The 26,889-nt window shown below is 41.0% G+C and overlaps 1 protein-coding gene across 1 annotated transcript in view; it reads right to left on the minus strand.

The window, feature by feature from the left end:
• The window catches only part of CSMD1 (CUB and Sushi multiple domains 1), a gene marked incomplete at both ends in the record, with an annotated part of 1,255,958 nt that extends 1,234,563 nt beyond the window's left edge, over nucleotides 1–21,395 (minus strand). Inside the window, one exon of the mRNA XM_081998094.1 lies at nucleotides 21,329–21,395. Coding sequence (XP_081854220.1) covers nucleotides 21,329–21,395 — 67 coding nt within the window. The remainder of the gene's footprint in view (nucleotides 1–21,328) is intronic.
• Nucleotides 21,396–26,889: the final 5,494 nt, after the last annotated feature.

The raw sequence follows: 26,889 nt of genomic DNA on the forward strand, positions 1-26,889 counted from the left end.
AGCCTAACAAGCAAGAATATAGAAAGAAAATCTTTCTCCATCTATGTTATGTGAAAGATCTGATCTGATTAGTTAGAGCATTTCAACAGATCAGACTGTGCACAAAATAAAGGCAGTTTCTCCCTTTATGCCATAGTTTACCTAGGTATTGCTGGTGTTGAAGCACTATCCAATTAGCCCTTTGACAGAAGTATTCAAATTCACGTCTTGTCTTAGTGGTATCCTAAACACAATGTCTGTTCTCAGTCTGTCCTTTTGAAGTCTTCTAATTCTGTATAGCATATATAAACAGTCCTCCATTAAGAAAGAACATGATGTACAAAGATATACTCTGATAATCTGGACATTTATTTAGGAATGGGAAAACCTAAGAATCAGTCCTTCTGACAAGAATTTTTTTTTTTATTTATAGCCATAATTGTTTGTTAAAATAAAAAAGGTCCTTACCACATGAGTACCCAAATGTCCTGCTTCTAGATGCACCTCACTGACCCACCTATCCTGAATTCTTTCCTGCACAGTGGAAATGTTTTGACAGGAGGGACAACCCACATGTCTAAGATTAATGGTTAGAACAACTTCCAAGAGAATAAGAAGTATAGGTATAAATCTCTTATTGTGGTAAAAAGAAATTACATCTGGAGCATGCTGCAACTAGTCAACATTGTATAAAGAACACGGCACTATTAACTCCTCTTCTGGCACCAGTCCTTTAAAAAGTCACCCTGACTGGTTTTGTGTGAAGAAAACATTTAGGCACCCTTATTCAGGAGAACTTTCTGTAGATGACTTGTAAAAAAAGGATGTGTGATTCTCTGATGTTCTGAGGCACCGAAATACTCTCTAATTGTCGTCCTGTTGGATGCTGCCCATTCAGTCTGCTGCTGTCTGGGGCTCTGTCCTCAGGCATCCAACGCTCCCTACACAAGTGTAGGGAGCCTGGTGCCTGGGGAGAGCCTTTTGATTCTACTCATTGTAGTGCCTGAATCCTTTAAAGGGACTTACTCTAAATGTCCAAGTCCCTTTGAAAATTACATTTTGATTCCTAAACCACCCAGATGGATTAACATTTTATAACCATTAATTCCTACCTTTAAAAAATTTACTTCACTGTCCACTGAGCTCCATAGGAGACTGTTGCTGTTCTCTGTAGAGAGTGGTCAAAAAGGTTTTTTGCTTTGTTATCCAGTAAGTGAACTTTTAAATGTGTATGAAAAAGTGACAAGTTGTATAATCATACTTTTCCCTCTGGAATCTCACCTTTTGTACTTCCTGATTTTTCAGTATCTGTCCCAGTGTGTCAAATAATATCCAGTGGAGTCCTGTTATCCTAATAAAATCAATCAGGGAAAAAAGGCAGGGTCATAGTAGTACTTTCTGAAGCAAGCAATAACTCCACTTCAAGCTTTTAGGATAGGTTTTTTTTCATTCTCAAACTAAAGACATATACATTTCATATGAATATGATATGTCTGAAACTGTTGACATTGTTTCCAACAATAGCAACAGTTGAGACAATTCGGAAATAATTTAAGTAATTTCTAAAATCATCTTTTATATGGAGTAGGCCATGCAAAACACACAGCAAATCTTTGTCAGTGTTCAATCATGTTTTGAAAATTATGGAAATTCTGACATGCAGAATTACTGTAAGATTTCATTATCTTCTGGACCCTAGGCAGATCTGTGGTGATCTCTTTGCTTTTATGAGTCACAAAAGCTTAAAAATCTTGCGAGGTAAAGTGAACTAATAAAGATACTAGGATTTTAAAAGTTTTTCAGCTACTTATTTCTGAAAGAATTTTAGCTGGGAAAAACAAGGAAGGCTGTCACATAAACAATATATCTCTTTACTTGAAATCTGATTTTAAATTTATGCTGTCTTGCCACAGTAAACAATTTATCAACTTTCTTTTCTAAGTAAATATGGTTTGGGACCGTGACCTGAAAATCATTTGCTTGTTTTTATATAAATAGCTGAGGCAGATCTCTAAACCGGTGTGTTTTAAACAGCAAATGATTAATAAGCTGTCTACCACAGGTGATATTCCCAAGACATTTATAAAGAAAAAAAAAATCTTTTGCTTGACTTCAATGTTAACAGAATAAATAAATAGAGAAAGAAATGGTAAATAGAAAATAGTATGCCTCTTCTCCACTCAGCTATAACACCTTGCATCAAGTAAATATACTCATTTTCTTCTTTTCAAGAAAGAGTTTTTGCTGTCAGTGCTCCATAAAAGCCGTTCTGCAAGACATTAACCTGGATTTCTTTTTGGTTCGGAAAAAAACGACTCATTACCTAATCAGAAAATTTAAAATGCAGCTCTTCATGCCTGAAAAAGATCATTTTAAAAACTCCAGTCGTACCTATAGTAAAGGCAAAAGCAAAGTGGACTACTAAGAAACAGGCCCTTCTCTTTGACAGCAGTTGCACCTGCAGGCCTCCTCCCATTCTGCATCTCAGAACAGAGAGGAAGGAAAGGAGCCGGCCTCCCCACCAGCCAGCCTCTCCACTGTCCCCCATCCCCTCCGCCAGCACCCCTGGCCTCCGGCCTCCCCACCGCGATCAGCATGCCGCACGGCCATGGTGCTACGGGCCTTGTCCTGCCTTCCTGAACCAGCAGTGTAGCACCTTCCTTGCTGAAAACAGGGCTGGGGCTTAACTGGAACAGAAGTCCCCAAATCAGTACTCTGAAAACTATTTCTGCCTCAACCTGGAAGCATCTAAACTCTGTCATGCTTGAGCTTTTTCCAATGACTTCCACGTATAAAGGGTAAAAAAGTCCTTATACGATGTTTTAAAGCCCAAAACTTTCCATAAAACCCCACAAGATCTGTAGGATGCCATTATTCTCTCACAAATCCTCCATAACAGTCTTGAATTGTTTTCATCTAAGCAAAACAAGCCCTAAAGGAAGGCTGTGTTCCGCATCCCTACCTGTGTTTCTGATCAGGATTGACAGGAGAGGAGACAGACACAGAAAATGCCCTTGACCCAAGTTCCTGGGAATGACTTGCCTTCAGACTGCATCTCTCTCCATGCACAGTGAATTCCCCAGTAGTGACTACAAACGCTACAGTAGATGAGTTGGTTCAGAACTGTTACCAAACTAAGGCCACCAATGTTTTAACTGATTCATGTTCCCATTGCGATGTTCACTCTGAGTAAAACTTGCTTGGACTGGAAGATCAGGAGTATTTTACATGATCCTGAACTACATAAAGGTTAAAAAAAAAAACCAAACATGAAGGTTTAGGAGTAGGACCTACAGTCACCACCAGACAGGAGAATATGTGCCATCTGAGCAAAGAATTGTCAGCCTTGGACTGAGATTTTCATGCAGTTTGGTGTACAGGCATATTCATTGAATGTATAAGAATGCACTAACACTGCCTGTCTCTATTTTGGCTGGTAAAAAAGTGTTACCAGAGGCAGTGTCTTACTGATCTGTTCCCTCTGTCCCAAGAGATGTAAGTACTGAGGCAATCGGGGTGCTATATCCGTAACTGTTTTGCACTGAAGAGCATGAAAGCCAACTAAGACTCTTCATGTTATTATATTTTAAAATTGAATTTACAATGCCTCGTCTTAGGGTTTAGGAAGAGAAGAGGATAGTAAGAAAGGCAGAATCTAGGAGGAAAGAATGATTTCTTTCTCGCAGGGCTGAGTGAAATATTTTTCTCCTAGAGGAGGAAGGGAGAGGGAATATTGTATCTACTGCTACAAACACCAGGCTCGGTGCCTATTTATGATTCTATTCCAAGATGCCTAGGCTTTCCCCAACAAGAAATGAAGCTTAACATGGACCTATAGTTCCATTTTTTGGGAACAGATGGTTGGAAGCTAGGCACCAGGGCTCCTAGTGTTGTAGCAGCAACGTCTCTTTTTGGATATAGCCCCAGCTATAAGACTTAATATAAGCATAAAAGAAAAGATTGAATATATGAACTTCAAAGCTCCGAGTCATACAGCAAAGAAATTTTCCATAACTAGGGGGAAATGCTGATCTTCTGAGAATATTCTTCTTTCCTAGCAGACCTCAGAATTTTTGTTAAATTTGTTTACCGTGTTTTTCTCCCATGAAAGCAAAAGCCTACTGGACTTATATATATTATTTAATTATTTTTCCTTAGAAATTAATATGTATTTTTTACTCTGGAATTCAGATATTTCGGAATGAATATGGAGATTCCTTAAAAGTTTAATCTAATCTTTATTAGATTTAAGTAGAGGTCTCTGGAATCAGTGACTTAACTTAAGACCTGAATAAATGAAGACTAAGAATTTTTTATTTCTGAGCTTATATATATGTATAAAAAAAGATAATCACCGAGGTTTTCTACCCCATATTAAACAAAACCCTTACATCTATAAAGGGATAATGTAACTCATTAGATAAAATATCGACTTGGGAATCATAAAATATGAATCCTAGCTCACAGTTCAGGCACAGGTCTTCTTGGATAACTTATTGTGCCCTTTGTGTCTTTTTTACAATTTTCTGTATATTTATGCTGTTTTATTATAAGCTTCTTGGCACAGGAATGTAATGTATCCCATTAGCATGTCTAGCACTATAGGACCTTGATTTTTCTAGGTTCCCTGGGTCCTATTATAATAAAAAAATCATATATTTGCCTGGTTTAGAGTAGAAAAACTGAGGTTCCTCACCATTCTTCACAGTTCAGCTATTGGGACTGTATAGCCTTTGTTTTGCTACAATGTATCCCAATATGAAAATAGTATTTTCCCTGAACAACTATTAGCAATATGGTAGACCATGTCCTAGAGATGCTTTTACTATGGTTTTGTCTCCATTAACAATATTCTTTGTTTTCTTTGATACGTTTTCTGTCTTCTAAAACATCTTTGCATCTTGTTGACCTTTTAAAATGCTGTTTTGCTCTAAACTGATTCATTCAATTCATTTTCTCATTAATTCTCTATTTATTTTCTTGCTTAGTATGTAAGATGATTGTTTTATTTAATGAGTACATTTTAATTTGGTTTTGTGTTCCTATTATTGCATATTTTCCTAGTCAAATTCTGTTTATTTTTGCTAGACAAGTTATATAAATGATACAACACCTTTTGAATATGATCACACTGCTCTGCACTTTTTGCTATGCTTTTAGTTCCCGCATAAGCTACGAATTCTGCCCCCATCACTTAGATTCAGACACACGTAATCATGAACAACAGAGGGCCTAATGCTGACTCCTCAGAAACTCTGTCCAGATTTTCCCTTTGTGGTCTACACTTAAACTAGTTTTCCATCCAGCAGTTTCTTTGCCTTCATGATGATTTCCCTTTGCCATTAATCTCAGATGTGGTGCCTTGTCAAAGGCTTACAAGTAGACTACATCCATTGAATTTCCGTTATCTACAGTGGCAGTAATATCTTCAAAGAACTCCAGCAGGTTAGTTAAGTATGGCCTCCCCTGCCTGAATCTGTGCTGGTTATCCTTAATCAAACTGATTTGCAAGCTGTTCTTTCACACTTCCTTATGGTAGTTTAATTTTCCCCACAACCCTTGTTAAATTCACTGATGTATAGTTTCTTGTACTGTCTTTAATCTTTTTTGAAGATTTTCTTGCTTTTTTCCAATCTGCAAAAATCATTCCTAGACAGATCTGGTTTAATTTTTTTTTTTCAGTAAACAGCCTTTTGTCCCTCCAGGTTCCTCACTAGCTGTTTAAAAGTATGTTTAGAAAACTGGTTTTGATAAGAAAAAAAGACAAAAAGCGTGTACTTCATGCTGTTTCTTTTATTGTTGGTGGGGGTTTTTTTGTGTCCATGTGTATGTGCTATTTTACAACATGAAGTAAAATGGAACAAACTATTGTTGTCAATATAGAGTGGTAAAATTCAAAAGATTTTGGTTGCTTTGCATTCATGGAGATGGGCACGAGCTTTCCAGGGTGCTCTAATCCTTAGCACAGTGGAATAGCTATCAAAAGCTGTTCCAAGTGCATTTCTCCACTTACAGGGAGCCAAAATGCAATGTGTCATCCTGAGGGAAATGGACTTAGTGATAAATTTACACATCTGTGGCCTCCAGTCTCAATTACCGTGACTCCCTGTGCCTTGAGGTGAAAACCCATGTAATGTCGCTGTTGATAAGCAAGGCAATACACTGCCTGCAAAATCACTCCGGTATTTCAGAAATCCCTGGTTGAAGGTCAGGGTCATGGACTTGAGCTGCAATGGGTTAGGGTGAAGTATTTCAGACGTGACATCTTCCTGTGTGGCAGCAACTTGATGTGACTGCTGCACTTACAAACAAAGGGAAAGTTTTTTACATTATGAGAAAAAATGGACAAAACTTGAAGAACAGTGAAAGGTAACTATCGGACTACCTCCATAAGAGATTCAAGTAACTGCAATTCTCCATCTCTGTCTCAGACACACATACACACATGTATTTAAACGATATTCATTACTACTGTAACTGGCCACATTAAGACTAATGCAGGCAAATTCAAATGACAGTGTTATACCTAGACCTAAGTATTTTCATCTCTCCAGTATCGATGATGTCAGCAGAGATGTGGCAGATATCTCAGAAGTCAAGTGGCACTGCAAATTTCGTACTAGAAAAAAAAAAAATTGCCTAGGTCTTAAATAATTGTGAACCACAGGACAAATCAAACAATCCCCCTGATAATAGCATACCTCTCTTTATAAGATTTCTTTGTAGATTTTATTTGAAGTGCATAACATGAGGATTGTTAAGTCCTTCAGCCCATCAGTCCAGCCTGTCAAGATCCCTCTACAGAGCCTGTGGGAGCCTGTAGTCTCTATACAGAACTGTAGAGTACGTCACATACATTGCATCTTGTTTGGATGTAGTCCTTTTCCAGTCATCTTTCTGAAACCTGTGTTCTTGTCAGTTCTCAAAAGCTGAGCAATGATTTTGTTTGCACAGGACAGGAGTAATTAATGCCTTCCTGTCCTGAATAGCGTCTATCAAGAAATATTCAGAAATTTCTCTTTTATGGAAATGAAATAGAGCCTTTCAGAATGAAGGAGCAAGAACAGTCATGGGAGACTTGCTAACAATAAAGAGATTCTGATTTCTTCTATCTCATGCTACTCCTGTTCATAATGGTCAGCTATGCTTTTGCTAATTATTTATTTGCAGCATTTTATTTTGTTTTTATGATGCTGATAGGCTTTTCTACATACAGTCCTGAGAGGAAGAGGTAGAATAAAGGGGAAATACAGAATTTGTGAATCCCATTCAGAGCCATCTTAAACACAAGTAGGAAGGCTGCTTTCTTAGGGAACAAGAGAAATAATTCTTTTTCAGACAATGACAAATTTTCTAACATGAAACTAAAACCAGAAACCTATGGATTGGAGCTCACAGAATATCTTGCATGTTTTAAGCTTTGAGATAAGCCTATCTATCTAGTGACAGAATTTTCAATGTTTTTGTGTTTGGTTTTGGTGGGGTTTTTTTGTTTTTTTTCCAATTTGTTCTAGATCTGGGTCTTGGGAGGGGGGAAATTTGTTGCTTTAGAAGGATGATATGCTTTCAGCATTCTCAGTATAACAGACCTCTTCCCAAACTTTTTCTAACAGAAATTCTTTCAGTGTTTCTCGAATTAGGTTTCTATAGAAACCCAGTCCTTCACCAGATCCCATCATTAAAGTTTGTCACAACCCCCACCAGTTTTCAACAGACTTTTTGCTTATTGTCCCAGGGAAGAGAACACCATCAAGATATGACTTGTGACCAGTGATACGATGGACCACAGAGGGGCAAATAGCATATATGCAAGATGAAGATACTATACAGTGCACTTCATATTATCAGTGAGCTACTAACACAGCCCATGCAAGTCGATGTCAGTGGGAGACATCACTAAGCACGTGGCTTGCTTGTATTAATTTCTTACCAGGACCTAATTTTCTAAGCATTTTCTCTGCTGTCCCTCCAGAAATCTCTCATAGGGCAAAATGTTGAACATCACTGTCATTCAGATGGTCAGCATATACAGTCTTTACTATTTATTGGAAAGAAAACAATCAATTATTATTGATGGAGATAAAAACTACTTAATGAGATGCTGTGGTAGAGAGAAATGGCTGTTAACAATGAAATATGGACTATTATTCTTTTAAGTGCATCATCAACACTGTCTACAACATCATGATCGTCAAAAAATTATGAGAAATACATCTGGGAATCATACCCTATTTTATTACCTCAAGTATTACCTCAAGTTAGTTAATATAAATATCTACATGGAAATTTTAGGTATATGTGGGAAAAGTATGTAATTTACAGATTCATATCACCTCTTCCTATCTGCCAGATACAAAGTTCTGTGCAGGGCAGAGTATTTCCAAAGAGCTGGAAGTGCTCAGGAAAATGAGCAGGTAGAAGCTTCAAAACAAGCTAAATGCAGTGCTTTTCCACACAGCAGGAATTAAATTGTAAAACAGATTGTCAGAAAATAGTGTGGTAGTCTGAATTATTAACAGGTTCAAGAACAGATTCATGGAGGTTAAATTTGTTGATGGATGTTGAACATAGATGCAACCTCTGGCTAAGAGCTCCCTAAACTGGCCAGAGGCTGCTGAAATATAAGGCTGTCTATATCTTGTTTCCTGCATTTTTTTCTATGCATTTGCTAATGGCCATTGTCAGAGAGAGGTTATTTTGGTCTGATTTGATGTGATGCTTTTTGCATTTTTAAATATGTGAAGACTGAAACTTAACCAAATTCATGGGATATACACAAAATCTGAGCACATCTTATGTCCCTGACTTAGTTCCTCAGGTCTTAAGAGTGTCCTATGCCTTCAGCCTTTCTGCTGGTTGCTCCCAGTGCAGGAGTCTACAGATTAGACCCTTGGTGTTTTCCTCCATGGAAATGTTAAACAGACACTTTGGAGCATAACAATGGAGGAGTGTTATATTCCTTCAGCAGAGGAGGAAATTATAGAGTGACTGGAACAAGAAAGATAAGGTCTGCAAAAGGAAAATTTTAAAGAAACAGTAAGGGAAAGAGAAATAGTGTTTAATGTTGCAAATCTGATGGTGTCAGCTCTGCCAGTCCTATGACATAAAAGCTATTATTTTCAGCACGTCAGTGTGAAGTCTGTGTATTAGCTCAGCGACTGAACTGCCATGCCCATGAGGGCACCCATTGTTATTTATCAGACCACACCAGACCTGCACAATATTGGCACCAGGGCTTCCACTGAGGGCACTTGCCAGCAGACATTTCAAGTTTTGAGCTGTATTACCAGTTCTGCCTGGTAAGACTACACCAGTATGCCAGTGTTACTAGAGACAACAAGGGAAGGTGGTTATGCATTGCTCTTTAGTAAGACAAATACCAATAACAATGATTATATAAAAATATAAATTTGAATAATTATTGATGGATACAAGTGAACTAATCTGTCCTCTGTAAAATATTGGGCAGCATGAAGCTGCTATGGGCTAAGTTTCAGATTATAAGTTTTTTTTCTTGATTCTGGTCATGCAGGAAATTACATTCCCCAGACTTGAGTTTCCTGCCACAGTGTTGTCCCTATTCATTTCATTTTCTCTGTCTTCATGTAATGCGTTGTATGATGTGTCCTTATACTCTAGGATTTACTATAATAAAATTAATAAATCACACTATACACATGTCACTGCCTAATGAAGTTTCATTTAAAGAATAATATTATAATAGACAAAAAATCCTAGAAAAGAAATGAGTGGAAGAGGGCAAATGGCAAGAGTAAGGATTGATTTAAAAAAATAAAATAGTCCTGACGAAAACCCCCATTACATGCTGTCATGCTTTTCCGTATGTAGCTTCTTTTTTGAGACAGCTTATCTTCCTCAGTGGTACTATTGGAGAGTGTGTCCATGAAATATAAGAATGATTTCCATGGGCTGCCTATGCTGTCTTCTGTGCTGAATGCCCATCCCTCACCTGACACACTCTGTCACCACAATAGCTTATTTTTTCACAGTGGGCAGTATATTATCTTTCTAGCATCAAAGACTAGTTTCTTTTTAATTGATTTTTTCCCCCCAGGGGACCTGATCCTCACGCACATCACTCTTTTGGGATAGTACCTACACAACAGCAGTGTGACTGAGTAGATCTGAGAAGCAAACTGCTGTTGAGACAGCCGCACAAAATGCTTCTGCTTTACAAAACTGTACCTGAAAGTACCAGTGCTACGTGACAAAGAACATTCAAAACATTTGCACAAATCTACCCATCCTGCAAATATGGTCTGCAGAGTAATGCAAAAAAAAAAATCAAAGATGTTTGGTGCCTATCCTACAATGGTAAAACTAGGTAGATAACATTTTTTTCCACCAGAGCCTGCCTCACCCCTTACAAACAGCTTATTTCTTAGAAAGAAAAGTGAGCCCCAAGGAGCTGCAATTAGTTACCATCAATGTGGGATAAATGTAAAAATGATGAATACTCATAGGGGAAATAAAGTGGAGATGGAACTGATTGTTTTTAATTCTGGGCCAGGACAACAGCCTCTATTATCCAATATAGCCAGTAGTCTATGAGTTGGCTTCACTCCAAATTCTGATTTACTGCTGCTTTTAATGTTTGCTTTGTAATCACTAAGATTTTGTTCCAAGGTACATCAGATCCAGGGGGGTTTTTTGTACACAGATTTACTTACGTACAACAGTTTTACAGAAAAATAAACCACAACTTCCCTTGAGGAATCTCTCCTTCCTAAAAAAATAACACAACAATCATAGATTTGGAAACTTTGCTTAATTCAGATACCACCTGGGAGATAACAGTAGCAAATGCTGAATATTGTTGTCTATCCATTCTTTTTATAGCACTGTATTAAATTCATATTTTGATGATTCTCAAGTGTGAAAGTAAGTCCAGTACAAATCCCTTGATGTTCAAAAGTGTTGAGATCTGCAGTTTTCTCATGGCAGTGGGAACTACACATATTTGGCACTCCTGAAAAGAAAGTAAAAATACAAATCTAGGCTTTTGACAATAAATGTTACCTTCTGCCCCCTTCCCAGTGTCCTTGAACTTGACAGTAAAACTTGTTTTGCAGGTAAATGAGCTCAGACAGATGCTTTTATTGTTCAGTATGTACATGTTATTTTATTCAACAAATGGATCTCCTCTTTCATCAGATATTTTGAAAAAAAAAGGTTGTTTTTCATGCTGAATGGATGTGACCTGATGTATCATAAGTGTATTCCATCCACAAGTCTGTTTCTTTATCAAATACATATGTAAGTATCACTTCAGCTTAGCACTCTTTATGGATACACTGAGATGCATTACCAGTAAAGTGGATTTATAAAGCCAGTAAAAAAATAAGACAGAAATAAAGATTTCTCTACCACACAAAGTCTTGAGCTCCCACTCTATAGATCTTACTCAGTCAACTCCCACTTTGAAGGCAAGAGGATAGAAAGACTTGCAAAAAACAAACGAGCTTGTAGAGGTTGAAATTATTGTGGTCCAAACTAGCTTGACAATAAAAAAGTTAGTACTCTAAAGAAGATGCACAAGGCTAACTGAAAGGAGACTCCAGTTCAGTCACCTGACTCAGTATAGAGAAATTATAGATCTGGACTTACCATTTCTAGCAATAGGAACTTTGTTTTATGGGCACAACAAGAATCAACACTAAAAAAAATCAATCAGGTGTCTCTGTTTAAAGAGAACTAATAATCTGAGTATATATGAAAAAAAGGAAAACTGAATTCACTTTGACAAAACAACTTCTCAATTTTCTTTCTAATGTGATATGACTCATCTCAAATCCATTGCAAAGCGGTAAACAATCTACACCAACTCAGTAGCCATAATCTGCCAGGAACGTTTTTTAAAGAAAACCATTACTGAGCTACTTTTCTTGTCTTCTGTACAGAGAAGCTTATTTTCCCAGAGAAACAGCACTTCACGTTATCTCGTTTTTGTTTACCATGTTTCCCTCACTGTTAACAGCAACCTAAGAAATACCTCTTTAAGCCAACAATTTATTTCATAAGAATTAAATTAGTTTGGACTAGTTTTAGGTATTTTCAAAACAATCCATGTCATTTAAAACAAATAAAACAAGGGAATTTCAGTTTGATTAGTAATAATAATGTATGTGGGAAGTATCTTGGATAGGAATTTAATAGCTTTTTGATTTTATTCCTCATTCATTGAACTAATTTTATAATTGGAAATGTAAGAAAAATAAAATGATTAGTCCTTCTTTGTTCTATAATCCTTGTGTAATCTAATTTCCTCAAAATAGCTGCAAGATAAAACATTGTCATGAAGATCAAAATGACAACTATAAGATGGCCTCTCCACTCTTCATTATCCATTATTGTTTTTATGATGACTATTTATTATTATCGTATAGTTAATAAATGAAATCTAAATCACTTAATAATGTATCTGAAGTCAGTTTCTCTGCTGGTGTAAATCCGAGATCCATGAAGAGGTTTTCACGATGTTATATTTTTTGCAATAGTTCTTGTTTGTAGATTTTAAAATCTTTTGGGTCAGGTCCCTCACTGTCTTAAATGATACTAAATTAAAAAAAAGAAAGCAACTTCAATTTCCAAAATATTCCCTGATTCATTCCTTTAAAGAAATTACTTCGGAGCTTCTCAAGAGTTGACAGGAAAAATCTGAATTGTCATGGCAACATGAGGTGAAGAAATCCTTCTTTGCTATTTGCATAGATCATCTCCATGCTATCAGTTTGTTTACTAAATGCTGCTAAAGAAAGCAATTAAAGGTTAATCTCTTCTCAGAACCAAATAAATTATGCAACTAGTGAAAGCCAGTGGAGAGTGATATACTTCAGGTAGGTCAAAAAATTTGAGCCATCATGCATCTTCAATGTAAACGGCATTTCTGTGACTGTTTGCATAACATTTCATATTAATAATAACAAAGAGTTTGAATTTTCTTTATTATTATCAGATTTGTTCCATCATTCTTGTTTTAATGTAAGTTCTCTGTGTGATATGTGACTACAATAAGGCCAGATTCAAAGTCCATTAAGGCTAATGAGATTTTTTTTTTCTGTGAGTTCCCCAGCCTTTGGATCAGGTCCTAACTGGTCAGAATCTGACATACAGCAAACACAACTATTCAGCTGACTACTAGAGTCTATGTTCAACATACTTAGCTCTGCACAGCAGAATATTTTTTCTCTACAAACTGGCAGATTTGTTTCAAGGTAACTGAATTATATACCTGGAAAAAATAAAGGAAAAATTCAGCATTTGCATTTAGATTAATTAAATGCCACGGTAAAGCCTCCCCTATATTGGAAAGCAAGACAGAAATGGTTGAGTGTAGCTCACGATCAAAATGCTACTAGTGCTGCCACTGTTGACTTCGTAAAATCTATTAACACTACCTTCGTCAGTGTTAGAGACACTGCAAACAATGGGTCACAGTGTGCACTGGGGATATTTACGTGCTGAGATAAAGAAAATCAATTTAATTTCTCAAGAGAGATGTCTACAAATGCAGAGGGTCTCCGACTGTGGTATTAGCAGTTGCTTGATTGTACTGAGGTTCTAAAAGTGAGTTATAAAACAGCTTTTCTCCCCCAAAAATGCTTGGTATGACTCAATCTATGTATTATAACAAACATCAGCAGGATACCAGTAGAGAATCTGGCTGCTGGGGCAAAGCTAAAATAGGGTACTCAGTCACTTGGAAGCAGTCAGATTCTGCACTTATATCTCACAGACATTAGTGAGAACAGTGTGATTTGTCATGACCATTTATTTCACAATCAGAAGCATGTAAAATTAGTCTAAAAATAAGTTAAATAGCCTTTTTTTTTAAATCAAGATGACCTTTTCAAAAACTTCACTCTTGTGCAAGAAGCATCACTCTTTCTTTCTTTTTCCCTTATCCTCATAGTCACCTTTCTTTTTCTTTCTAAAGTTCAGGGCAAGGCAGGTTGCACGAGCTCACATGTATTCCTGGGATACCTAGCCGCTTATTCCCAACATCAGCTGCTTCCTGACAAAAACACTTCCCTGTTCCTTGCACCTCCAGCTGTGTTGGACACCAGCAGCTTGATGTGGGTTCCAAGGTACAGCTGCATCTGTGTTATACGCACCATGAGTTCAGACTCAACCCTGATGCGCTCGTACAAGGCAAGTTCTAGCCCAAGCACAATATCCAAAGCCAAGCCTAAGCTCTCGTTCATGTATTTTGGATACGCTAAGCAAAGTGAGCCAAGATCCCCCATCCCGTCCAGTGGCAGGCATCGCAAGCACAGGGAAGATGCTTTAAATCCAACCTACAGCTGGGCCAGCATTTAAAAAAGAAAATATCCTGGTTGTGGTCCTCAGTGTTTTTCGGCCCACCCTTGAACCTCGGCTTTACATATAGAGCAAGGCTGGCTGCACTTTTGTTCCCAGTGCACTCTACATTTCTGTATTTCAGCACAAGTGTAAGTAAAATATAAGTTTGAACATTTGTGTTGTCTTGCTTTTTGTATGTGAACACGATACAGGTCAACGAAATTAAACAATAATTTATGAAGTATTATATCATGGCTACATTTGATCTGCAAATCATAGGATGAGCAAAAGATATATCCTGAGACCCAGATTTGCTCTCTGCCAGATGTCAAGGGTTTGCTGCAAACAGCAGAATTGTAAGAACATTTCAATAAAAACACTCCAATATAGGTTTAGAAATGGTTCTCTAATAAAAAAGACAAGGAAAACTTTCAGACAAGAAATAAGAAAAACTTCATGTTTGGCAAAATTGCATGAAAAAATCATTGCCTTGAAATTGAGAGTAAGGCATGAAGGAAGTGCTGCAAAATGTAATTTTAAAATGCTGACCATATTTTATGCGAGTTTGCAAAACAAACACTGCACACAAACTTTTATTCATTATTATTTATTCAGCTCTGTGTCAGCTGCAGTGCTGCAAACGTTTCTTTTGGAAAGCCACTGTACAACGGAGACATGAATACGGAACATGATTCTGTACTTCAGTATCCATAGGATACTGTAAGAAAGACATGAAACATCCGAAGACTAAAATGATACTAGTTTCTCTGTATATTGTCCTTCATAATTTCTTATGAAAATAAGAAGAGATAATAAGCAGAGAGAAAAAAGAGGAAGCAAGGTAGAGGTCAGATAAAACCATGCTTGGGGACATCAGAGATACTGTTCAAAAACAAATTACTTACATAAATATATAAATCTTTTAATAGTAGCAAGGTTGATTGCTCAGATTCATCCAGATTTCCTTTTTTTCAGTCATACACAGATGTAAATGTTATCAGAAGTCCTCAGCCACGACAGCTCATATTGAACACTGGCTCCACTACGCAGCTGCAGTATCTACTGTGGCTGCCTTAGTTGGAGTAGCAATATTTTCAAAATTGGCCAATCCAGCTACTGCTGCATTCCATTTTCCACTGCGGCAGCATAGGGCCCTCACAACTGTCCAAAGTTACCTTCTACTTGACAGTGATGACTCAAAAAATTGAGTTGAAAGAGGCAGAATCACTATTTCAGAATATGCATGAATGTATTGTTAAAATGCATAATTTACTAATTACAAAGCTGTAAAAAAACTGTGATTAATTTTTATGCTGGGAATTAAAGCATTGCTATAATTGCAAGAAATTGTGATCTTTTTGCTTATCTTTTCCTAAAAGCAAGTCATTGATGATATTCTGATTAATCAAGAGGAATTCTGGTTAATCACCAGCAATATAACAGTGACTAAATCTTGCTCTGCACTTTTAACTGAATATCCCCTCCAGGTAAAAATGACAAGATACTGTTGAAATTTTATCTTTCTTTTTCATATGAGTAAGAAATGCAGAAAAAATTATTGTCTCTGAGCAAGCAAGACTTGTTATTGGCAATAAGATGTCGTATTGCTCTTGTAAGAATTTTCAGTGCATATATGCCTCCATTTACCGTTCAGTTACTAAACACAGGCAACTAATAAATGTTGCCTTTCTGTGTCAATTTAACACTAGCAATAATCCAAGTAATTTGTTTAAGCAGTTATTCCATTGAGAAATGCTTATAAGAAATATAGTGTAGATTTTCTTAAATACAATAGAAATGTCATATAGTGAAGTCTTTCATCCAGCCAGAACAAAGATGTGTGAGGACAAAGTAAGAGCTCACAGCTTTCCTCAGGCATTAATGGTATTTTTCCCTATTTCAGAAGTTACTGGTTAATAAAAATGGTTTAAAGGAAATTGCAGCTGACGTAGAAAAGTAAAACATTTAAGTAAAAGAAAGTGATTCATACACATTAGGAGAATTTCCATATGATTCTTATTCTTTGTTCACTGCAGAAATTGGAAGAACATCTAATGTAGCTCAGTCTTATCTGGATAATTTTGTAGCCATATGAAGAATCAGAGGCCATATTCTTATTCGGTGACCCTGATTTATATCCAGTTGTACATTCAAGTTTTATGAGAGATCATGTCTAACACTTACGTTACTGCTTCAGTGGATTGTATAGTTAAACCAGCAATTCCCCTTTCCACACTGCATCCCTCTGCTGGTTACAGGCAGCCTGGCACTATACTGCAATACCTGTGTTTACACTTAAAGCTGTTTACTAGCAGAATAATGTCATCATGGTCAAGAAGACGTGACAGTTCAATACAGATTTGAGAAAAATGAAATTACCTCTTATCTTTAAATTCATTGGAGGTTTTATACAGTCACATTATTATAAGGAAAGGTTGCAAGTGGAGTTTAATGTGACAGTGTACAGATGACGTATCTTGAAAAAGTTGAAATCGGTAGTCCCTAGGGGTTTTCAGCCCTTCTAGAGAACATGGTAAATCTTGGATGCATTGGTTTCTGTTCAAAATATTTACAGTTTCATATTGTTCCTAATTTGTTGGGGCCAATTTTTCATGAATGTAAATAGTATTGAGGCCAAAGTCCCATAGTTGTCTTTTAAAAACTTGCATGAATCAATGAATATGTAATGATACTACCATATAATGAGTAATTGTAAGATGAAGAGCTAGATTCCATGTTTGTATAGAAAAATTAGTCTGCAGAGGCAAAAAAAATGACAACTGCCGCCCCTCCCCAAACCAAAAAACACGAGCCTGATCAAAATCGTACATGTCTGTGTAAAGGGAGTGTCATGGGAGTGACAGTCAGTAAAATAAACAGAAAACAATCTGCAGAATGGTTCCTATATCTTTAGATCACAGACAGTGCTGAAGTGCCCTCACAAATTTCAATACGTACTAAAGTTCATGTGTGCTCACGCCTGCATGTTCTTGCATACCATCACACCAGTATCCTGTTCCACACACACCAGTATCCCATTCCACCTGCAGAGAAACTGATAACCCTGTACTGTTTGATTGTGGGAATTCAAACCTCATCTATGGATTCAAAGGTCTGAAATGATTGTTTGGGGAATCTTTGTTGAACAGATATGCTTTCCACTATATTATATTCAAATTGACCATATTTCCTATTCTTATACAGAGTTAAGGACATTACATACATATCTTGATGGAAAATTGGGAAAGAGACAGATCTTCTCAAAACATAAATGCATTTTTCCATTAAAATATTAGGTGGTCAGAGCTGGTTGTTCTCTTTTCTGCCTTTCTATGGCCAATTCCTCACTGGGCTGGCAGGGTGGGGAATGCATCTATAGAATACTTGGTTTTGCAGCTGGGTATTCAACACTTAGCTCTGATGCTCTTTTGAAAAATCCTTTTTTTCAACTCATTTTCCCTAGAATTGCTTTAGTCTTCTCTGGAAGAGAAAGGAACCTCTCTAGAGAGACCAGGTTCACAGTTTGAGAAACATTGCTTTGGAGAGAGAAAAAATACATTACTTTAAAAGAGACAAACAACTGTCAGTCCAACAGGAGTAGGCCTTAAACATAGTGGTAACTTTGTGTGAGGTAGTCACAGCAAGTATTTTGGCAAAGTGATAGCAGCAAATAGAGGGTACATAAAATGTTTTGTGGGCTATTTCTTTTTTTTAACAAAATCCTAAGCTGTAAATGTGGGAGTCCTTTCACTGTCTGGATCAAATTTAAGAAGAGAAATGTTTTCCCTTTGCTATTTCCATTAATCTGAATTATACCTCTGTACATAAACCTACTTATGTACATTTTGTTTGAGGCAATTGGGTGGCAATGAAGGTGGTGTATATTTGGTTATCTGAACAAGTCCAGGAAATGATCTTGAAAACATGCACTGGGAAAATTTTAGGTATTAAGCAGTATGTATTTCTACGTTGAAAATAGCTTGTCCACAGACCTCAGATCACAACAGCAAGATATTTTAATATTTTATCTTGAATTTTAGTTTGAATTCAATCTAAAACTACCATTTGCTCCCTAGCAGTATGAATTTTTATAGAAATGATACTGACATGTTTTGTGTTTCAGGTAAATCAATATTTTTTTACATTTGCTTTTACTAGGATATAACCTATCAGAATTAGCAAATGGCTCTATGAAGAAGCCCATCTTAACATGCAGAGCTGAACACCATGTTGCCTATCTTGTTGAAGCATAATTGCTATGATAGGGTAGTTTCTGGGAAAGTGGTTCCTTTAAATGACTCCATACTAATTTCCCTTGACGCTTAAAGCATAATGGACAGGGAATAATCCCCCAAATGTTTTCCAAAACACTCAGATGCACCAGTCAGACAAAATGAGTCCAAAAAAATGTATAGAACTGGACCTCAAGTCTACCACAATGAATGATGACGTATGTTCATTTTCATCCTTTCGTGCCCCTTTTGAAAAGTTACAGAAAATTGCACAGCAACAAAGGGTTTCCATTTCATTTCATGATGAGAAACAATGTGGAAAGCAGCCCACATTCTCATTTTACTGAAAGATAAGGGAACGCCTGTGGCAACACCTCCAGAAATTCAGCACTTTTTTTTTTTTCTCATAAACCCCCCAAGCCAACCAAAACCCGGGTGAATTCCTATTGCACTGACTACCAAATGATTCGACTACTAACGGGTTGGTAAATCAAAGAGTTCTGGGGATCTATTAATTAAAATTTTATGTGCTCCTGAAAGCCTAGGCTCTTCATGTTACTAAGGAAGGAGTTCTTTCACTCTCTAAACTATAAATGTAATTTCAGCCTCAGGATTACATCTGACTAAATATAGATACCTTGCGCTCGATTGCCTGGGAAGGTAAATGGGAAAGAATTATGTCAAATGTCCCTGCTGCTTCCCCTTCTACCTGTTGTTTGACTTCAATATTAAGTCAGTTTGTCGCCTTTAAGTAGGTGTGTTGCTGCTCCACATTAAGCGAGGTATAATTACATTCTGCAGAGCAGCATCAGAGGCAGTGCCCAAATGTTCCTGGCAAAGCCTTTGTATGTAAGCAAACCACGTCGGATCTCCGCTGAATAACCATGATCCAGCCTGCAGCTTTTCCTATGTGCTGTCAGCCATGAAAAGAAAACACTTAAATGACAAACGACAGAACCAGCTACAGTGTATTTAACAAATGAGTCGCGGGTGTCGGCCCGCCCCGGGAGCCGGCGCGGCCGCGGCTGCAGCTGCAGCTCGTCCTGGGGCGGCCGGGACCCCGTGTTTGGTAGCTGGTCCCCATGTTTGGTAGCCGGGACCCCGGGTTTGGCAGCCGGACCCCCGGGTTCGGCGGCTAGGCGCAGCTCCGCCGCCCCGCCGGGGCTTGCCCTTCCCGGGGCAGCACCGGGGCTCCCGGCCACGCGTGCAGGGCGGGAGCGGCTGCCAAGCCCCGCACAGGCGGGGGTCGGGGGCCCGGGTTGCCGTGGAGGGGGGATGCTGGAAGTTTGGGCAGGGCGGCCACGCCGAGAAGCCCCCGCCCGCCCCTGGCTGTGTGTGCCCGTCTCCAGAAGCCGCCCGCTTCACAGCCTGGGGAACCCGGGCGCCTCTCCGCCCCCTCGCTCCCTTCACTGCGCAGGCAGCGCGACTGGGGACAGCCGGGTGGCGTTGCCCGGCGAACCGAAGTAACGGCGGGATCCGGGCACAGAGGAGCCGTGCCACTGGGCTAGCGCGGAGCCGCAGCCGCTCCTCCGGACCGGGCAAAGCTCCCGCCCGGCTGCCGGGCAGACCGGGCTGGCCTTCCACCGCATCTCCCGGCGGATCACGGCCAGAGGCTGCCGGAGGGAGAGCAGCCCTGCAGTGCCGCCGGGGCGGACGGAGGGAGCCCGGTCGCGGGCACCCGCAGGACAGGGAAGCGGGGAAGGCTCCAGCCTCGCCCGCCAGCCCGGGCCGCGGTCAGCCACCCCCGCACCGAAAAAAAGCAGTGAGAAAAGTAAAATGGTGGAAACGATGTAAAGCGTCTTGGAAAGGTTAAGGGAGCCTCAGATAGCACAGACCACAAGGGGAACTGTCCTCCCGGACGCAGGCAGAAACAGCTGGGAGCGAGGTGGGAGAAGGCAGAGGCTGTAACGGGGACAGGTGCTCAGCTGTGAGCAGCCTCCCTCCCTCTTACTCCCTCCCTCTCTCTCACACGCTCTCATCTCTCCCAGCATGAAAAAGCGCAGGGCTAATGAGAGGCGAAGTGAATAATGGGGAAGTTGTTGTCTCCAGCGATGAGGCAAGTGATGGGGCTGAGGCCAGCACTGAAGTTGTGTAACCCAATTCTCCACCGTCAACCCCTCGTTTCTCCTCCGTCTCCCCACTGATTTTAAGGAGAAACCCAGCTGGGGGTGGGAGGCGCTCCCCACCGCACGCCGGGCAAAGGAGCCCTCTTCCCTCCGGCACGGGCAGGCAGCTGGTGGAGGGTGTCCCCGGCCCCTCATCCCCGCCTCCGCGTAACTTGCGGGGAGCGGAACCGGCTGAAAGCAGGCGGGGGCGGCTCTCCACGACCACCCACTCCGCGCTCCCCCCCTGAGCACAGCAAAAGCTGGGGAGGCGGGAGGAGGGGAGAGCCAAACTTGCCAGCCCGGGGACTGTCTCTCGCACGGCAGCGAGTGCCGTTCGTGCGTGCGCGGAGATCGAAGTGTTCCCAAACTCCGGCGCTGCCGAGGCGGCTGGATGCTCACGGCTCCTCTCGCAGCGCCGCAGCGGCTGCTGCCCAACTCCTGGGGGCTGCTTTCTCCCGGGGGAAGTGGCCGGCAGGGAACCGAGCCCTCGGGGAACACCGGCAGACCCGGTGGGAGGTGGGAGGCAGGGAGAAGGGAGACCGGGCTGCGGGAGCCTGCCGTTTCCCGGCGCAGAAACGGAGCGAGGGAGAGAGCTCAACCGAGCAGTAGCGGTTTAGCTGAGAGAGGGGGAGGAAATCAGTGCCATAACCACAGTCTACACGAATCCAGCGCAAGAAATACAAATCTTACCCTGAGCTGCAGTGAGGAGCCCCGCGCAGAAAACCAGTAGAGACTTGAATTTCCTCCACGCAGTCATGTCTGCAGTTATTCCACACACACACACACTCACACAAAACCCCTGGCGGACTCTTCTCGGCTGCGACCGTGTCCTCCGAGCGGCAGCGGGGCTAAGGACAGCGCCAAACAGCCACCACAGGGCGAGGGGAGGCGGAGAGGAGCGGTCCGGGTCCCGAGCGCCGCGCAGCGCCCGGCGCCTCCTGCAGGACTGCGCCGGCGGCTGGCTCCGCTCTGCTCATAGCATCGCTCCCGCGCCGCTCAGCGCCCGCGGAGCCCCGGCGCCGCCGGCCCGCCGCCCGCCCAGGGGAGGGGAGGGAGGAGAGGCACGCCCGGCATCCACGGCCGCCGGCAGCGGGGAGAGGCCGGGCAGCGGCGGCGGCGGCAGGAGAGAGATGCAGGGAGTGCGAGGAAGAGGAGGAGGGGAGAGGGAGGGATCGCGGCGAAGAGCACCGCAGGCAGCGCAGCGGAGCGGCTGCCAGCCCCGGGAGAAGCTGCCGCCGCCGGACTCAACCATCACTTCCCACGGAGAGGGGAAGGGGCCGGCGCTGCGCAGCCCGGCGCACGCCAAGCCCGCAGCCCCCCCACACACACCCCGGCCGCCGCCCCCCAGAAAGCGCCCGGGGGGGAGAGGGCTTCCCTCCGGCCCAGTGCCTGCCGGTGCGGGGAAGGGTGGCGGGTCCAGGGCTACACCTGTCCGGGGGGGTCCTGCTACTCTGCCCCGGCGCCCTGTCCCCGGCTCTGCCCGCAGCCCGGCTCCCGGCTCCGCCACCCACATGTGGGGTGAGGGTGGTGCGTGTGCTGGGGTGGGGATCCCTAGTCCTAGGTGAAACTTCCCTCTGCCTTGGTCCCCGCTCGGGAGAGAGGAAGGCTTTCAGGTCCAAAATGTGCCCTGCTCGTTCCCTCCAAGTTGCTCATCAGAACAAGCTGTTGTTCCCGAGAGAAGGAGAGGAGCCAACGTCTCCTTGAGGAACACTGCTTTTGTCTTTATGTTGCCATTCCCAAGTTCTCCTGTTGCCAAGAGGAATTTCTGACATTAAGATCCTTTCCAAAGGAAAAAAAAAAAACCCAAAGCAAAACAAAAAAACCCCAAAACCCCCAAAAACCCACAAACCCCCCCAAACAACAAAATCAGGCATGGCCTTATGCAGGCAGAGGCTTCCCCACCACCACCCTGGACCCAGCAGAATTGGTTCCCCAAGCCCGAGGGAAAGAAAATGGTGACCCAGGGCTGGCTTGTCACAGGTCTCCATCCTCCCACAGCCATGCCAGGTGATGCCCTTTGCCAACGTGGTTTCTGTGCCAGGCCTTCCTGCAAAAGGGTGGGAAAAAAAGTGTCCAAACTGACTTTCAATCCAGTAAGAATTGTAAAGATTACCACCACCACTATGCACTGGGCCTGACTCCATAATTAATGCTTACCTATATCCGTAATTAAAATACAAAGGCTTATAGGAAGGAAAGACAGAAACGCGAACACCTTTGGAAAGGTAGTTTCAAGGTTGTAATTATTCACTTATGATGAGTTTTCTTTCGTGGTGAAATATGCAAAGTTGTTTTCTCATTGTAAGTTGCAAGAAGGTGGTGAATGGGCACTGAACGAGATAGGCTGACTTTGTAATAAGCTTGTATTTATGTAGAAACGTTGCGGTTCTCACTCAAAAAAAAAATCCAAAATATAGGGCCAGGCAAGCCTCCGAGAAAGACGTGGCATTGCTGCCATCTCGTGGCAAGCCTTCCCTCCCTGCCCGCACTTTGTCTTCATTACCTGCCCTGCCTTTCCCCACCCCGTTCTTCCCCTCAGTTCCCAAACCCACTGCGCTCCGGAGCCGGGCCGGAACACTTCCAGAGGAGGGATCCAATCTCAGTATTCATCCATATTTTTAAAAACGCCTCGAGGACTCATTTTTTGCATTCGTGAAAGTAAAAGGATGCTAATACTTGTTAGTACAAGACATCACGTAGCCAAGATGCTGTGCAGAATTCCCCAGTCAGAGCTGCTCAGGCTCCTTGTGTAAACCCCTCCACTTACTCCTTGTCAGTGGAGGACTGCGGGGGGGAATTCACTAATGGCTGTGAGAAAAACAGAAATGGTTAGTAAGACCAGTTGCTGAGACTCTTCCTTTCTGGCCTGCAGTAGTCTGAGGCTTAGATTTCTTAAGTGAGGAATTTTTTGCATTGCATCTGGCCCAAGAGATCACAATCATTTTTAGCTTTGTTGCATTGTATTGTCTGTTGACAATAGTTAAAAAGTCATAAATAAACTCCATTTATGGCTGTCTGGGTATAGTTGAAAACAGTAAAAATTGTCTAATTTCTTGCTGTGCTGTTTAAGTAAGCCCTCGTAATTTGAGAAGCTGCTGTTTAACCCTGCTCATAGAAGATTCTGCAAAAAATCCAGTATGATGTCAATATGTCTTGACTCACCCTGTTTAGATTTACTGCTTCCTGAGGCTTGCCATTCTTCCGAGGATTTTCTGGGCTTTACTGAGCTTTTGGGACTTGGTTCCTTCTCTATTGAGCTAAACAAGTGGTAATTTCTTCCTCTCATAGCACCTAGATAAGGCCAAATAACTGGGCACCATAATCACTATCACTGCAAAAGATGCCTTCTCTCCTTTCTTACATCCTATGACAGTAAACCATATGCATAAACACTGTTGGTCTTTAGTCACTTGTCACCTGAGTTAGTGCCTTACTGAGATAAATGGGACAGTACAGACCCCCAGCTGACATTTCAGGCTCTCTACAGACTCAGGTAGCTGTCACAGTGACTTTTATAAACCCTGTGTGACTCAAAAGTTTTGCCAAACCCAAAAGAAACAAAAGATGACCATGGATGACCAGCTTGACATTCCAGAAGGACTCTCCACCAACCTAACCCAAGCTCAATGTGGAATTGCAGTACCTAAACATGGTAATTACAGAAGATGATCTAACCTAAAGACTGTAATCTCTCTATTGCATTTTAAGTACCTAATATACTACTGTAAAATCCCCAAATTTATGAGTTTCAACAGAGGCAATATTTCTCTCTATTCCCTATAGACGGTATGGGGGTGTGTATATGTCAAGACTGTTTGTACTAATCGGGGTGATTTAAAGGTGACTTGGCAGGGATTTATTTTTAATTGAGAGCTTGTCCTTTTGCTTCCTATATTATATAAAAAAAAGGTCTGAAAGGTTAGATTTCCCCTTTTCTTTTCATTTTTCAGCTTGTTATGTTAATTTTGAATCCGTGTTTCTCTGTTGTCCTTTTCTGGGAGGAAGAAGCATCTTTCTGTAAGGTGCAGGAATATTTGTGTGTATCTAAGCAAAACTACTGATTCAGAACATAACTGAAAATGTACTATATACTCATTAAAAAGGGATGCTTGGGGGAACCCATAACCAGAATTTGTACTTGCCAGCAGAGACAGAAGGCAGTAGCTTTCTGACAGAAGGTTATTGTGAAGTCTTCAGTTAAAAAACATGAAAGTTTAAAATTCAAAATAGTATTTTGGGAAAAAAAATTCTGTAAGAAGAAAAATCCTCAGCAGAACACAGATTTAGGGTGAGGAAGTCAGAAAGTAGAAGTCTTCTGTCTGAGCAACTTCATCAAATTGTTTTTTTGTCCCACAAGCTCTTTAGCTTTTAGCAAAAACAGAGAGCAGAGTTCTGAATACTCTCACTTAACACATTCTCTTTTCGCTAGTTCTGTTTTCAGACTTGAAACATTTCATGATTTCTTTTAGGCTGGAACAATAAAAAATGATTATATGTACATGTGTTCCTAACCCCAATTTGTTATACCATAAAGAATAAAAAGGAGGCCATGCCACCCACAGACTGTCTACGGTTAGAAATTTTGTTGCTTGGGTTGAGATTTGATTCTTCTTTCTTTATGTGGTAATGTTCTGTCCAGACTAGAAGTTTCTCTGGTAAGTTTAACAACAATGATGACTACAGCTACCTCAATTACAGCTGCAACATCAGCTACAACTACATCATTGTTTTATATACTGTACCAGCACAGGCCAATAAATCAAAGTACCAAAAGTCTTCTAAGTTGGAAACAGAAGGAGAAAACAGGAGATAGTTGTAGGGAAAAGACGGTTACAAGCTGGCAAGCGGGAGGCTTCAAGGAGATATTGGTCAGCAAGAGAAGATGTTATGATGCTGTTGTTCAAGAGGGCCTCTGGGGCTACATTAATTGCTCTGCTATACTGTATTCCCTCTGGAGTGCTTAGTTTAGGGGGAACAGTTGGCAAGGCTGTGGGAGGAGACGTATGTTGCCTGTTTTAAAGTACCCTCCAGCATTACTTAGCTCCTCAGGGACAGGCTCCAGCACACTGTTTCTTTTCTAAGCACCTACACTGTTCCCATCAATCCTTAAGGTGATATTAATAATTGATGTTAGGAAGATGAGACTTCTGACAGACATTTCTGCCTTTGAGGGAAGGTGAGATTTTTAGGTAGTAGCCTTCAGGTTGCCTATAGGAGACATCACCAAGGTCATTCCTCTTAGGTACTGTTGCTCAGAGGTTTAACCATTTTGGTTTTGGAAGGTTAACAGAGGCAAAGGGAACTTTGTTGAAGCATTTCAAGGAAAACAGATTATTTGTTTTCTAGTTAAGCATAAGGAGTTCCTGCAAAAGCATGAAGTATGCTACATGAGAAAGTTTGAAGCACCCTATTAACATATGGGTAACAGTAGATAGCATTATGGTCTAAACAGACAAGCAGATCAGTATCTTGACAGCAAGTAAAATGCGACAGTGTCAGCAAGCTTTGAAAATGAAAAGTAGTAACTCCTATCAGATGGGAGAGATAAGGAAGAACCAGTGGAGGGAGGCAAAGAATAGCTCAGAAAACAATCTTTTTGGTGGCAATCTGATTGGATATGGGAAGGGCAAGACTGCATTTGTCAAAGCTGGAAAGATACTGCTGTTATTGGGACAGAAGAATAAATGTTTGGTTGTGAGGAAACTTTGGTTATACCTTTCAGGAGGACTCCATACCTGCATGTACTGAGAGTCTGAGATAGCGATTCCCAGTTACTTCACTTGAGCTGTCTTGTCTGAGAGTTAAGACAGTGCTAAACGATGTACAGCTATGCAGTGTCTTAATTATGAGCACATGCTGACTGTATTAACAGAGTGCTTGGTTTAGCATCTAGTGAACTGCTGCAATCTGAGCTACCATGGGTCTCCTATACTATTTGTTTAAGCATTTGCAAGACTCATGCTTCAACCTAGCTCTCTGTGCAGTTTCCTTATGATCAGCCATACATTTATTTTGTTCTTGAAACCCACTGGATAGAAACTAAAGATTTTTTGTGTATGGAAAAAGACTTAAGTTAGACTCTTGACTTATGTTTTGAACTGACTGATGAGAAAGAAAGGTTTAGTGTATGGGAAAGGATAAGCTGTCTGTTTTATTCATGATGAGCTGGAGATGATGGCTACATATACATGAGGAGATGTCAGAGAGGCAGGCTGAGATTTTAGTTTGGACATAAGGAGATTAGTCTGGAG

This window comes from Phaethon aethereus (assembly GCF_964289735.1).
Source record: "Phaethon aethereus genome assembly, chromosome: 3".
Lineage (NCBI taxonomy): Eukaryota > Metazoa > Chordata > Aves > Phaethontiformes > Phaethontidae > Phaethon > Phaethon aethereus.